General features: G+C 43.3%; 1 protein-coding gene across 1 annotated transcript in view; it reads left to right on the forward strand.

Moving 5' to 3' along the window:
• Positions 1–2,853: 2,853 nt before the first annotated feature.
• Positions 2,854–15,364, forward strand: part of LOC126419657 (protein still life, isoform SIF type 1-like) — a 255,372-nt gene continuing 242,861 nt past the window's right edge. Inside the window, exon 1 of the mRNA XM_050086846.1 lies at positions 2,854–3,000. Within this exon, the coding sequence (XP_049942803.1) occupies positions 2,894–3,000 (107 nt within the window). The 5' untranslated portion in view covers positions 2,854–2,893. The remainder of the gene's footprint in view (positions 3,001–15,364) is intronic.

Here is a 15,364-nt window from a genome sequence, read left to right on the forward strand (position 1 = left end):
AAAGAGCGTGGTCTCAGCATGGCGGTACCGGTGTATGACTATTCGCTCTTGTTAAAACTAAAAGCAATGCTCGTTAACAACAGCCAGAACCATAAAAATCTTCACATGCAGTCTCCAGTATATCTGCTAAAAACAGTGGATGATGTAAGATGAGTGGTTGATCACGGAAATAATAAGATGAGCAAACAACCCAAAAACAGAATGAGATTTTCACTCTGAAGCGGAGTGTGCGCTGATATGAAACTTCCTGGCAGATTAAAACTGTGTGCCGGACCGAGACTCGAACTCGGGCACTTTGCCTTTCTCGGGCAAGTGCTCTACCAACTTTCTTTCTTTCTTTTTTTTAAAAAAAAAATCTCATTTTGTTCGCTTTTGTTCGTTGCATGGGCTCGGGGCGAACGTCGTAAGACATCCGTTAAAGTTCGTTGTTGATCCATTAACTCAGTTTTTTTATTACAGAGCGCAGTTATCTCTCTGACCGAACACGCTGAGCTACCGTGCCGGCTTCCAACTGAGGTACCCAAGCACGACTCACTCCCCGTCCTCACAGCTTTAATTCTACCAGTACCTCGTCACCTACCTTCTGCAAGGTTCGCAGGAGAGCTTCTGTAAAGTCTGGAAGGTAGGAGACCAGGTACTGGTAGAAGTAAAGCTGTGAGGACGGGGCGTGAGTCATGCTTGGGTAGCTCAGTTGGTAGAGCACTTGCCCGCGAAAGGGAAAGGTCCCGAGTTCGAGTCTCGGTCCGGCACACAGTTTTAATCTGCCAGGAAGTTTCAACCCAAAAACACGTCAAAACCGTCATAAAATTAAATTGGGCAAAAGTTCTGGCGTCACAGAAAATATCAACAGTTTTCTTGCCTTCGTCTCGTCATCGCCTCAACTGGAGGGTAAGTCTCTCGGTAGTCCAGAGACTTCCTTCCTAGCAGCGTACAAGAACACTAAGGTAAAACATGCCATACCGCGAATGCGACGCTGCAAAAATGACATTCCGTTGTATCTTCATGCTGCAAAAGATAGCGTACATCATGTGGCTAAATACAAGACTAACATGAGCAGCACGGACCTTAAGTATCCTGAAAGATGTGCTGTCATATAGCTTAGAGTTTTAGTCTTCGCAGCCGGCCGCTGGTGGCCGAGCGGTTCTGGCGCTACAGTCTGGAACCGCGCGACCGCTACGGTCGCAGGTTCGAATCCTGCCTCGGGCATGGATGTGTGTGTTGTCCTTAGGTTAGTTAGGTTTAAGTAGTTCTAAGTTCTAGGGGACTTATGACCTCAGCAGTTGAGTCCCATAGTGCTCAGAGCCATTTGAACAATTTTTTTTAGTCTTCGCAATTTAACTATTGACTCAGTCTCCTCATTGTGAATATGAAGGAGACATTTTGAGACAGCAGTCCTGAAAAGCCATTTTCCAAGAGAGTTATAAGATTCCCTGTACAAATTGTTTTGTTGAATACACCGGCTACATTCAGAAAGTGATTGTTAGATACATAGTAAGAAAAATATACTTACTACGCTTATATCTTCAGCCTTGTGCTGGTGGCGAGACGCTTCCTTGACGACTGTCAATATTGGTTTAATTTTTTCTTTTTGGAATCCAATGTTTTTTTGCCTTCCTAATCATATTTTTATGCACCTTACAGTACTGTTTATAATGGACTACTTCAGCTCAGTTGTGCTTATTTCTAAAGGGTTGCCGGCAGAAGTGGCTGTGCGGTTCTAGGCGCTGCAGTCTGGAACCGCGAGACCGCTACGGTCGCAGGTTCGAATCCTGCCTCGGGCATGGATGTGTGTAATGTCCTTAGATTAGTTAGGTTTAATTAGTTCTAAGTTCTAGGGGACTAATGACCTCAGGAGTCCCATAGTGCTCAGAGCCATTTGAACCATTTTTTTCTAAAGGGTTGTTATAATAACCACATTGTTTTACATGATGTGTTTATCACAGTAGTCAGCAGTCAGGTTGTCTGATAGTACTACTACCGTGTCTTAAACGTGTCCAATGGAAAGCAGCTTTCAAAGCGCCTGAGAGATGTGGTGAGGAAGCTGCTATATTTGTCATTTATGTTAGCAGCGATATAAGCATTCTGTGTGTGTGTGTGGCTGTGTGTGCGCGCGAGCGCGCATGGCCACGAACTTCTTTTTGTGTTAAAATTTCTGCATCATGGTCTGAGAGATAATTTACCCTTTTACTAACGGAAAGCCCCTCTAGTATTGAAAAATCAACAAGAACCTTGTCTACAGATGTACTAGTCTTTCCCTGGACTCTGGTCGAAAAGAATACGGTCTGCAACAGATTGCATGAATTTATGAGATCTTTCAACATTCTTCTCCTTATATAAACACTTATAAAATTAATACTTAAGTCGCCACAAAAAAGTACAAATATGTGTGAATTCCAAAGGGACCAAACTGCTGAGGTCATCGGTCCCGTTTACACACTACTTAAACTAACTTATCCTAAGAACAAAACAAACACACACAAACATGTCCGATGAACGACTCCGGCGGCAGGGGACGCGCAATCCGTGACATGGTGCCTCTAACCGTGCGGCCACTCCGCGCGGCGAAGTAGCCACATTCGACTGATGTTTTCTGTAGAGTGAAATAATAACTCTCTATAGCTTGAACAAAAATATCCTGAAATTGCGCGGAGTCCTCCCTCGGACATATGTGTGTGTGTGTGTGTGTGTGTGTGTGTGTGTGTGTGTTTGTGTGTAGATCTAGATGTAGCAAGTGTTGTTGTGAGCGAACGGCAACATGTTTCCGCCACGACTTATGCACTTGGAGGTGTCTAGTGACTGGTGGTGGCAGTGAGAGGTAGCAGGGTGTGACGGAGCGGTGTGTGTGTGGCAGGTGATGCAGCCCTGGTGACAACCGCAGTCTGCCGACGCCGCCATGGGGAACAAGCTGAGCTGCTCGTGTGCGCCACTCATCCGCAAGGCGTACCGCTACGAGGACTCTCCGTGGCAGACGTCGCGCCGCAGGGATGGTCACCTGCTCAGGTGAGGTCGCCGAAACACAAACTTCTTCCCGCCTGTTCTAGTCTTCGATCCAAACACTGGTTGGATTAGCTCTCCACACTATCTTGTGTGAGGGATAGGGGACGTCGGAATGTATGGGGCTAGGGAAGAGTTACCGTTGATGATATGGATAACTAATGGGGAGGATCAGCCCGCCCGGCTAGCCGCGCTGTCTATCGCGCTGCTTCCCGAGCGAGAAGGCGTGCTGGTCCGCAGCACGAATCCACCCGGCGGATTAATGTCGAGGCCCGGTGTGCCGGCCAGCCTGTGGAAGGTTTCTAAGGCGGTTTTCCATCTGCTTCGGCGAATGCGGGCAGGTTCCCATTATTGCATCTCAGTTACACTATGTCGGCGATTTCTGCGCAGACACTATCTCGACGTACGCGTACGCTATAATTACTCTACCACGCAATCACTTGGAGTTACACTCGTCTGGTATGAGACGTTCCCAGGCGTGGCGGGGGTGGGTGGGGGGTGGGGGGGTCTACTGGGGGCAGAAGTGCACAGTAACTCTGGGTTCGGTGTGGGGCGGCGGTCGGCGGTGGGGCGGGTGAACTGCTGTGGCCTGTTGTGGGGTTGTGAACCACTGAGGGCTACGGCGGGATGAGGCTTCTCCGTCGTTTTTAGATCCCCGGTTCAATACGCAATACGCAATACATACAGTGTTACACGCCATGATAAAGGCTTGGTTAAATACCGGGTATGATGTTAATGGAAAAGCGTTATCACCAACTGAAATTGCATCTTCTAACAGGTCGAGAGTTGTAGACTCTATTGCACGTAATGCGATTTGTAGTTCCAATTCTGGCGTCAATGCTTCACGCATTACAGTATCTTACTTCCTTATTACGTTATTGACTCCTTTAGAAGAAACGTGCAGTGCTCTGGGTATCGTTCTAAGACGATCAAAAGACCTTGTAGGGTCTTCCACACCAATTACTTTCACTACGGTCGCTGAACGACCTAGCTGACATCTTTTATTTATCCAGTCACGAAAGCAAACACTTTTCGCATTTCTTTTCTTAAGCTGTAATTTCATGCAAATAATCATTAACTCCGCCACAACTCGTACAGCTACCAGAACTACACGACAACGGTACTCACAAAACGACGAAACTGAAATGTACAGTGGTGACGCTTTGCTTACGGTCATACACGAAACCATCCGCGTGCAACTCGCTTCACGCAACGAGCTGCTCAACTAAGTGCCGTCGTGTAAAATAGCTATTAGAATGCAAATAATTACTCTGTGGTGTCCGAGTGCGCACTTCTTGGTTCATCATATGTAATAGGGCTAGCCGTAAAAAAACTTTTTCTGATTGGCTACTAAAAAAATAAAAAACATGTTTTTTTTTTTAAAATACTGGTTGACTCAGGTACCGCTACCTATAGGTTTTACGCAACCCACAATGCTTTCGAAAACCACATGTGCGATTTTCACATTCTCTCTCTTGCTATGCGTGAAGTATTAGGTCTACAGAAAAAATCCACTAGACATTTCCGTAGGAACTTTATTGGAGCTAAATTTTGTAAAGGATACTTTTCCACTGGAGATCACAATTTTTTAGTTATTCAAGAAAAACGGGTTTGAAGGTCATTTCCTTGAATAATTCGAAAACTACGGCCTCTAGCGAAAACGTGTCCCAGTATAAAATTTAAGTAAATTAAATTTCCTACAAAGAGGTCCTACTCATTTTTTTGTTGGACTTACAATTTACGCGTAGCGAGTAGGAGAATATGAAAATCAGGCGCACGTTTTTTGGAAGGTGTTGCCGCTTGCATAAAAACCTATAGGTAGTGCCAGCTGAATCGCCCTGTATACAGTCGGTACAGACATACTGACATTACTTCTCAGCATATTCTCCACCCAAATTCAAACATCTGTTGTACTGTTGCCTTACCGCCTTTGTCCTTTCATCGAGGAATGATGCCGCCTGTTGTTTCAGTTGTTGAAAGCCTCCTTGAGCCCATCTGCGGTCGTGAAATACTGAGTAGCCAGCCAGGCCTTCATCTTGTGCAAGGGATGAAAGCCGCTTGGCGTGGACGGAAGTCTCGCACGCAAAATTTTGTCAACATATTGCACTAGTTCATCGCTCACACCTGTATGTCTTCCGTAACTACGTTTATAATGGACATCTGTGCCAGCCACCTTGAACTTTTGCACCACTCCCTCAAGCAGCCATTACTCACAACTAGGACTCTCGATGTTTTAAAAATATTGCATATACGATACATCGATATTTGTGAAATATCAATATGGTCTGTCGACTTATCGAAACGAAGTACCGCTACATCGATACATCTAAGGGAAAAGCTTGGACACCGTCCTATAAAAATATCGGCTGCACATTGAAAATATACTGTCGGTTTTAGAGCTGAATATTCAAGTAATGATTTATTATTAGATATTTCTTAAATCAACGATCTAGCAACCTGGCTATCCCCCTTAGAGAGCCGGCCGGGTTGGTCGAGCAGTTAGAGGCGCTACAGTCTGGACCCACGCTATCGCTACGGTCGCAGGTTCGAATCCTGTCTCGGGCATGGATGTGTGTGATGTCCTTAGGCTCGTTAGTTTTAAGTAGTTCTAAGGTCTAGGGGACTGATGACCTCAGAAGTTAAGTCCCATAGTGCTCAGAGCCATTTCAACCATCTGAATCCCTTAGAGAAGTAATTGAAAGAAAAACGATGCACGTTCACGCTTGACGATGACCACTGTGCTAAAAATGGCACTTGTATGTAAATGGCTGAACAAACGGTGTACGATGGGTGTGTTGTTCGGTTCCATCACGTATAGGATTTGTCCGGAACACTTCATGTCGACTTACCTGTCTTTTATTTCAGAAACAGCCAGCGAACTACCAGCTGTAGTGTCAAAATTGCATGGTGAAGTTAAATGTTGCAGTTCTTGTTGGTAGCACCGAGCGTCGATTACGTCAGCATTTTCCCTTATTCGTATCCGCCCATCGCAAACGCAATCTTGTCATTTAGAATTTTGTTCATCATTTTCAGCAACTGCTGTTGAAGAATGCACATGATTTTTAAAGCAATTGGTGTGCTTTTTCTTCGCATTCGAAACAGTGCAATGGGACTTCTTCGTTTGTGCCACATATACTTGCTTCTCATAGTGAAAGAAAATGATAGACGTGACTAAAGCTCAAAAATTAGGAAAACTCCTTCAAACAGTGAAAGCATAATTATGGTTTACTACAGTTTCAAAAGAACAACTTCAAATATTTACTGAAAATTGTGAAAACAAAATAATACAAAAGAAAAATATCGGTTCTCGTTATTGCCTTTTTGGTATCAATATATCGATATATATGTGAAGAAAATATCGCCGACCTATATACCGATACTGTTTGGGGGAATATCGATATCTCGACATTTTGTCAACAGCCCTGCTTGTAACCCCATTTCCGCACACACAAAACAATCGACGATGCACCTCGGCGGCGTCGGCTCCTCCAGCTTGCAGGAGACGAATGACAGAACGCACTTCCCAGATGGCGGAATACTCAGTAACAACGTCGATTCCAGTAGCGTGTTGCTTACACACTGACGAACGCACAAGGGCCCGACTGGCGCAATATTACATTCGAAGTCATCTTTTTAACTCACGCAGCCGCCATGAAGGTAAAAGCTTTTGTTAACATTTAATAGCCTATTTGAGTTTAATTGATAACTAGTTTTGAGCTACTTACATTCATACAAACAATGTCAGCCTTCTATAGTTAGCTGCGTCATTATAAACCAATAACGGATTCGTTGAAGAAAACGGAAAGGACGCGAAATGTCCCAGACAGGTTTGTGGCGTACAGTAAGGTATTCCACTTCTACCAGAACAGGAGGCCAATAATATCGATGATTTTAAAATTGTGATATAATGCCATGATCGGTAGAGGACGCATAAAGATATATAATGAACCCTGGACAACAAAATCCACTCGTAAACCAAGAAGCGGGCCACTGTAGCTGTGATGTCAATAATGATTATCGCCAATGATGATTCTTTTGCAATATGACGCGGAACCATAGCAATAACATATATTAACTAAGACAGGCGACGTAAGCCTACAAAATTGTATGGAAGCTCTTACTGGACCTTCCAGTTTTCCGTTTCGTCCCTGTTAACCGCTGGGTCCCTTCTGCCCCCCACAGTTCACTGGCATTCACCGGCAGGTCTTACAAATTAGCACTACAGTCAGTTTTCATCAGTTACAGGCGTCGTATTCCTTAATATGAACATCAGCAGTGGCCAGTGATGTTACAGGCAACAAGCTAAGCATTGGCTGGCTCTGAGCACTATGGTACTTAACTACTGAGGTCATCAGTCCCCTAGAACTTAGAACTACTTAAACCTAACTAACCTAAGGACATCACACACATCCATGCCCGAGGCAGGATTCGAACCTGCGACCGCAGCGGTCACACGGTTCCAAACTGACGCGCTTAGAACCGCACGGCCACACCAGCCGGCTAGCTAAGCAATGTGTCTTCAGCAGGCGCAACAGCGGGCTAGGATTTAATTGCACTCCACACCGCCTCTTGTTCTACTTTTTGCTCGCCTCACATGGAAAACGGTTGTAAGAAGACAGGGTATGCAGGCAATGCCAGTATATAAACGAGGATTAGCCATCATGATGTCATTGTAGCTACTACGGTCACGAAAGTTAATAAACCAGTCAAGAAGGCTAGAAGAGAGTTGCTGCTAGATAGAGCAGATAAGCAGTTGTTAGCATCTCAGAGAGTGAGCTGACATCACTTAGTTCCAGTAAGAGTGGTTACGGACAAAGTTCAAGCAGACTGTAAATAGTGGTCTGGAGAGATGATGATTATGGTGTTTGGTTTGTGGGGCCCTCAACTTCGCGGTCATCAGCGCCCGTACAAAGTTCCAATTTTTCTCAGAGTCAATTTTTTCATGCAGTCCAACCTAGACACTGTCACAAATGACGATGATGAAACGATGATGACAACACAAACACCCAGTCCCTCTGCAGAGTAAATCCCTAACTCCTGGAGAATTGTGTGCCTAGTAAGCGGATAATGGATGGAAAAGATCCACCATAGCTTAATAACGAAATTCGGAAGATGCTCAAGAAGCAGAGGCCGCTACACTCTCGGATCAAAAGACAGCTCACAAACGACGGCAAGCGAAGATTAGTAGAGATTCGTGCGTCTGTGAAAAGATATGTGCGCGAAACATACAACATACAACATACAACATACAACAACTACCTTAGCAAAAGATCTGGCAGAGAATCCGAGAAAATGTGTAAAATCACTAAGTGGGTCTAAGGCTTCCAAAAAATGGTTCAAATGGTTCTAAGCACTATGGGACTTAACATCGGTCATCAGTCCCCTAGACTTAGAACTACTTAAACCTAACTAACCTAAGGACATCACACACATCCATGCCCGAGGCAGGATTCGAACCTGCGACAGCGCGGTTCCGGACTGAAGTGCCTAGAACCGCTCGGCCACCGCGGCCGGCTCTAAGGCTTCCATTCAGTCCCTTGTTGACCAGTATAGTGTGGCAGTTGAAGATGGCAAAACGAAATCCATAGTTTTAAATTTGACGTTCAAGAAAAAGTTCACGCAAGAGTCTCATACAAACATACTGTCATTTGACTATTGGACAGATTCACGTACGAAGGACACAGTACTAAGCATCCCCGACGTAGAGGAACAACTGAAAGATTTGAAAGCAAATAAGTCACCAGGTCCGGATGCGATCCCAGTTCGGTTTCACAAAGTGTACTCTACCGCACTGGCCCCTTACCTAGTTTACATTTATCGCGAATCTCTCGTCGAGCACAAAGTCCCAAGGGACTGGAAAGAAGCACAGGTCACCTCCGTATATAGGAAGGGTAAGAAAACGGACCTGTTAAATTACAGACCTATATCCGTAACTACTGTTTGCTACAGATTCCTAGAACACATTCTCAGTTCGAATATAATAAATTGGGACTGAGAAACTTGTGTCCACGAATCAGCATTGGTTTAGAAAGCATCGCTCGTGCGACACTCCACTTACCCTTTTCTAAAGGCAAATTCGTTTTTGATGTATGGCAATGTATAGTCACATTTACTGTTATTTACCTGTGTGGTAATGTGGAGTTAATTCGTGATTAGAGAAACAGTTAAGCTCATATTTAAGTTCATACGTAACCTCGTAATTCTTGAAAGTGATCAGCAATGCGAAAGTTAACCAGAAATGCAACATTAAATGTGTACTGCAACACTCGTTGTGAGAAGACAATCTGTTGTGTTAAATTCAAGAAAACTGTCCTGTTAGCAATAATAAAGAAATCTGACTGAGAGAAAGATATGAAATATGGATAGCTACCAAAAATGCCTTGGCTGAAAGTATGTCACTCTCAAAATGTTAACTGTATCAAACGTAAATTATAAATGAAGTACCTGTCTGCGCAATTAAAAAATGCTGTGCTGCTGGTGTCTCCAACTACTGCAGCTGCTTTGATAGTAAAAAAAAATAAAAATTCAACTACTCGCAACGTGATGTGTAATGCATGCATTAAACTATGGACACACTGACAAAACTTTTGTGCTCATAAATCTCACTACTATAGTTATCATTGTCAATTAAAGTTCTGTTACTGAGGAACTCGGGAGAGTAAAATTATGTACGTGAAACTTGAAATAAAGAGAGGAATTCTGATTGATGGAAAAACAATAAAGTAACTGTGTTAAGAAAACTTGACATCCTTAAGACAAAATATTTTCACGCTTGTAACAAGAAAAATTCACTCTACATTAATAGTGGTAAAACCTGAACAAATTCTCTTTACTTTCTTACAAACACATATGCTGTCCACCTTTCAGGAAAAATCAGTAAATCACACATTTTTACATTGTCATAAAAATCCCAATTCTAAATTTCTGATCAAATTAATTACTACGCTTCGATGTCTTGCAAAATGCACTATTGCATTACCTTTTGAAGTCTCCTCGATGAATTCACAAAATATCTCTCCAGAAATGAAAAATGATGTAACAGATGCACACAGCGCAACCTAAACAAATCTTACTCCATTACAAGACACAAGTCTACTCTCTCTCTCTCTCTCTCTCTCTCTCTCTCTCTCTCTCTCCCCAAGACTGTACTCCACTCACAGGCAAAGGTTCTACTAACAGTGTCTCTTTAGCAGAAATTTTGCCCGCTATTACTCACATGCTATTGATGCTTTACATTTCTGCGTGACATACAAAAATTACTAAAACTACAGTTTTTTGAATAAAGCAAAGTCCTTACAACGGTGCCCTATTGCAGGCTGTTAACGAAGGTACGAGCGTATGGAATAAGTTCACAGATATGTGAGTGGCTCGAACACTTCTTAAGTGATAGAATCCAGTATTTTTTCCTCGACGGCGAGTGTTCATCAGAGACAAGAGTATCGTCAGGAGTGCCCCAGGGAAGTGTGACAGGACCGCTGTGGTTCTCTATATATGTAAATGATTAGGCGGACGGGGTTGGCAGAAATCTGCGGTTGTTTGCTGATGATGCTGTGGTGTACGGTGAGGTGTCGAAGTTGAGTGATTGCAGGATGATACAAGATGACTTAAGCAAAATTTCTAGTTGGTGTTAAGGATGGCATTAGCTCTAAATGTGGGAAAATGTAAGTTGGTGCGGATGAGTGGAGAACAAAACCCTGTAATGTTAGGATACAGCATTAGTAGCGTGCTGCTTGGTACAGTCACGGCATTTATATATCTGGACGTAACGCTGCAAAGCGATATGAGAAGGAAACAGCATGTGAGGACTATGGTAGGGAAAGCGAATGGTCGACTTCGGTTTGTTGGGAGAATTTTAGGAAAGTATAGCTCATATGTAAAGGAGACCGTATATTGGAGGTTGGTGCGTGCTGTTCTTGAGTACTGATCGAGTGTTTGCGAATCGTGCCAGGTCGGATTGATGGAGGCTATCAAAGTAATTCAGAGGCGGGGTGTTAGATTTGTTACCGGTAGGTTATAACAACACGTAAGTGTTACGGAGATGCTTCGGGAACTCAAATGTGAATTCTGGGAGGGAAGGCGACGTTCTTTTCGATGAACAGCGCCGAGAAAATTCAGAGAACCGGCATTTGAAGCCAACTGCAGCATGATTCAACTCGTGCCAATATACGTTGCAGGTAATGATCAGGAAGAAGAGATACCAGAAATTACGTCTCATATGGACGCATATAGAGAGTTTCTCCTCTCTCGCTCTGCTTGGAATAGGAAAGCAAATGCTTAGTGGTGGTACAAGGTACTCTCTGCCACGCACCGTACGGTGGCTTGCGGAGTATCTGTGTTGATGTAGATGTGAACGTGACTCCAGAAACTACTGAAAATGGGGAGGCGTGGAGGAGAGCAGTGTTGATACCGCTCATGTTTAATTAGTGACTGCATTGTGGAATTATTAACAGGAAACGAGTAATGACTGCCTTACTAAAAGCACGCCTAATCAAAAATTTAGGCATTATGAATAGCTATGGACTTCGTTGCTGGTGAGATGGAAAGAATAATTGAGGTAGACCCAGACCAGTCGGAGCTATCCAAACTGGGGGCGATCCCAGACACTCGAGAAGTACTCAAGAACGGGTACGCACAAGTGTTCTGTACGCGGTCTCCTTTGTAGATGAGCTACGCTTTCCTAAAGCTTTTCCAATAAACCGAAGTCGACTGTTCGCCTTCCCTAATAGAGGTCTTTCGTGCTCGTTCCGTATCATAACGCTTTGCAGCGTTGCACGTAGAGATTTATTAGACGCTTTGTCAAGCAGCACTTCATTGATACTGTATTCAAACATTATAGAATTGTTTCTCCTACTCTTCTGTATTACCATAGACTTTTTAAGATTTAGAGCAAGCTGCCATATATTACGCAAAATACAATTTGTCTAGTTTTCATGTATACTTCTACCGTCACTCAACGATACATTCTCGTATATTACAGCATCATCAGCGAACAGCCGTAGAGTGCTACTCACCCTATCCGTCAGATTATTTACGTTAATGCAGAACAAAAGCGTTTATATCACACTTTCCTGGGGCGTTCCTGGCTACACCCTTCTTTCTGATGAACACTTGTTGTTGAGGACAACATATTGCGTTCCATTACTTAAGAAGTCTTCAAGCCACTCACATATCTGGGAACGTATTTCGTGTGATCGAACCGTCGTTAAAAGTCTGCCATGGGGCACCCTATCAAATGCTTTCCAGAAATCTAGGAATATGGAATCTGCTGGTTGCCCATCATTCATTGTTCGCAGGATATCTTGCGAGAAAAGGGGAAGCTGAGTTTCACTTTAACAACACTTTCTAACTCCTTGCTGTTTTGTGAACAACATCTTTTCAGTTTTATGGAAACGTGTGATATTCGAACTGAGAATATATTAAAGAGTTCTGCAGCACTGCGTCGTTAAGGATGCGGGTCTGTAATTTTGCAGATCTGTTCATTTACGCTACTTATATGCATAGGTCTTCTACGCTTTCTTTCAGTCGACTGGGCCCTGGACGATAGATTCCATACACACCGTCCTCCTCTTTGCCAAATGTCTCTAGTACGTCTTCATCGATTACTTCACAAACCCGATTCAGCTTCATTGCCGTACACCACATTTCAATTCTTTCATTAACTTCTTCTTGTTCTTCTAACGCTAGTACAACAACTACTACTACTATTACTATACTACAACTAAACTGTCCGAACAGGTCTCAGGAGACCCAACGGTACCTACCGACCACAGTGTCGTCCTCAGCCGATCAGGGTCAGTGGCTTGGCTTCAAATGGCTCTGAGCACTATGGGACTCAACATCTTAGGTCATAAGTCCCCTAGAACTTAGAACTACTTAAACCTAACTAACCTAAGGAAATCACACACACCCATGCCCGAGGCAGGATTCGAACCTGCGACCGTAGCAGTCCCGCGGTTCCGGACTGCAGCGCCAGAACCGCTAGACCACCGCGGCCGGCTTAGGGTCAGTGGCATCCAAGTTCTAGCCAAGCCCGACACCGCTTAACGTCCGTGATCTGACGTTACAGATGGTTCAAGTGACTCTAAGCACCATGGGACTTCACGTCTGAGGTCATCAGTCCCCTAGAACTAAGAACTACTTAAACCTAACCAACCTAAGGACATTACACACATCCATGCCTGAGGCAGGATTCGAACCTGCGACCACAGCAGCAGCGCGGTTACGGACTGAAGCGCCTAGAATCGCTTGGCCACAGCGGCCGGCTGATGTTACAAATGTGGCGAGGCCGTTGTCCCTATTACTACTGCTGATACTTTCGTTGTAATAGCGTTCGTTACGGAGTGCCACGTAGTGGGATATCCCAAACATACTCTTGTGAAGTATAGTTTAATCCAGGAAACCGGTAGCGTTCTTCTGATGATAAAAGGATTTTTGTGTAGCGTAAGTAGGCTTCTGATGTTGCCTTTGCATTGGGAGACTTCAACAAGACGTGAAAGTACTTTACCTCAATAGAAAGCTTGAATACCATGTTATGTGATGTCCGATAATATAAAATAAACAGAGATATGGCGTAATGTAGAAACAATTTATTATTGGTGCTGCAGTTCGAAACTTCGGACTCTCATGAATATTTTCTGCTCGTGTGCAATGCAGCATGCCATCGTTCAATCATCATATGGAAGATAAGACGGCCTGTACAATGGGATGGATCAGGTTTATCGTCCTGTCCGTAATTTTGTACGGTTGTGTGCAAATGATATTCAATTATCTTGCAATTTTTTCCAGTACTGCTGTCTGAACGAAGGAGCATCATTTTGAATTCATATATTTATATATTGGCACGAAATCTAATAATCTGTGGCCATAAAATTGTTTTCCAAATTAATTACATGTACAACGATAAACTGCATATTTTTATTCGACGACTGTGGAAATTAGTTGAAATGTTCATTGCTCCTCTGTTTCAGACATAATAGGAACTCAAAGGTGTGAAAGTCCCTGAAAAGACCAGTAAAGTGTAAATACCCTCCCTTTTCAATTTTTCGTTTTTTGAAGTTAGGGAGTTCACTCTAGTTTACAGCTATCTGACATGTTGCACCAGATACGCAGATGGCTATTACAATGAACCAACTGACCTGCACATTGCATCATTTACGTATGGGAGACTACTTTGTATGGACTACACCTACATTTACAATGTGCAATCCATTGTACTGTACGTGGCGGAGGACATGTACGATTGTACCAGTTATTAATGTCTTTTCCTGTGCCATTCACATATGCAACGCAGGAAGAACGAATATTCAAATGCCACCGTGCGTACTTCAGTTAATGTAACCTTGTCCTCACGATGCTTACGGGAACTATACGTTGGGGGTTGTAGTACATTCCTTGGCTTAGCATTTAAGAACCGATTTTTGAAACTTTCTAAGTAGGCGTTATTGCGATAGATTACGTCTTTCTTCATGAGTCTGCCTTTTAAGTTTCTTCGCCATCTCTGTGACGCTTTCACAGGGTCAAGGAATTCCTGACAATTGGTGCTGCCCTGATCTGAGCACAATCAATATTCCCAGTTAGTCCTGTTTGACACGGTTATCACACACTTGTGCAGTATTCTAGGATGGGTCGCGAGAGTGATTTGTAATAAGTCTCCTTTGTAGACTGACTGCATTTCTGTAGTATTCTACCAATAAACAGAACTCTGCCAACTACTTAATTCACTACTGAGCCTACATGACCATACAATTTCATATCCCGACGTACTGTTACATCAAGGTATTTGTACGAGTAGATGGTTTCCAGCTATGACTACGTTCCCCTCGTTTTGTGAAGTGCACAGTTTTACGTTTCTGAACATTTAAAGCAAGCTGCCGATCTTTGTTCAACTTTGAAACCTTTTTAAGATATAATATCGTTAGCCATTTGTTACCCAATCGCCCTCAGTTGAGTTAATAATTATCAACATCATATTATTAAGATGTGACTGAACATTTGTGCAGCGTGCTTCAGACAGTACTTGATCATAAATAACAGCATTATCTGTGACTGATTGTTCTGGAATGATAAAAAGTCACTCAAATTAATCGCGCTTTATTTGTACACATGTAGCAAGTTAATGGTAACTCACCAATGTCTCTCAGTACATGAGTGATGATGCTTAGCTACGTTAGTCGGTTACCACCAACTATTTTGACGGTAGAGATATTTCAGTTATTTAGTTGCTTCACGCGACAGTGAAATAGATTTCTTCAGGCCACCTTAAAAGTGAGTTAGCTATGTGGTACTAGCTGCTGTTATTCATCTAACGCTCTGTGCTGTTCAAACTGCTTAGAACTCACAACTCTGCACTTTTTATTAAAAAAAATAAAAG

This window comes from Schistocerca serialis, chromosome 9, assembly GCF_023864345.2.
Source record: "Schistocerca serialis cubense isolate TAMUIC-IGC-003099 chromosome 9, iqSchSeri2.2, whole genome shotgun sequence".
NCBI classification, from domain to species: Eukaryota; Metazoa; Arthropoda; class Insecta; order Orthoptera; family Acrididae; genus Schistocerca; species Schistocerca serialis.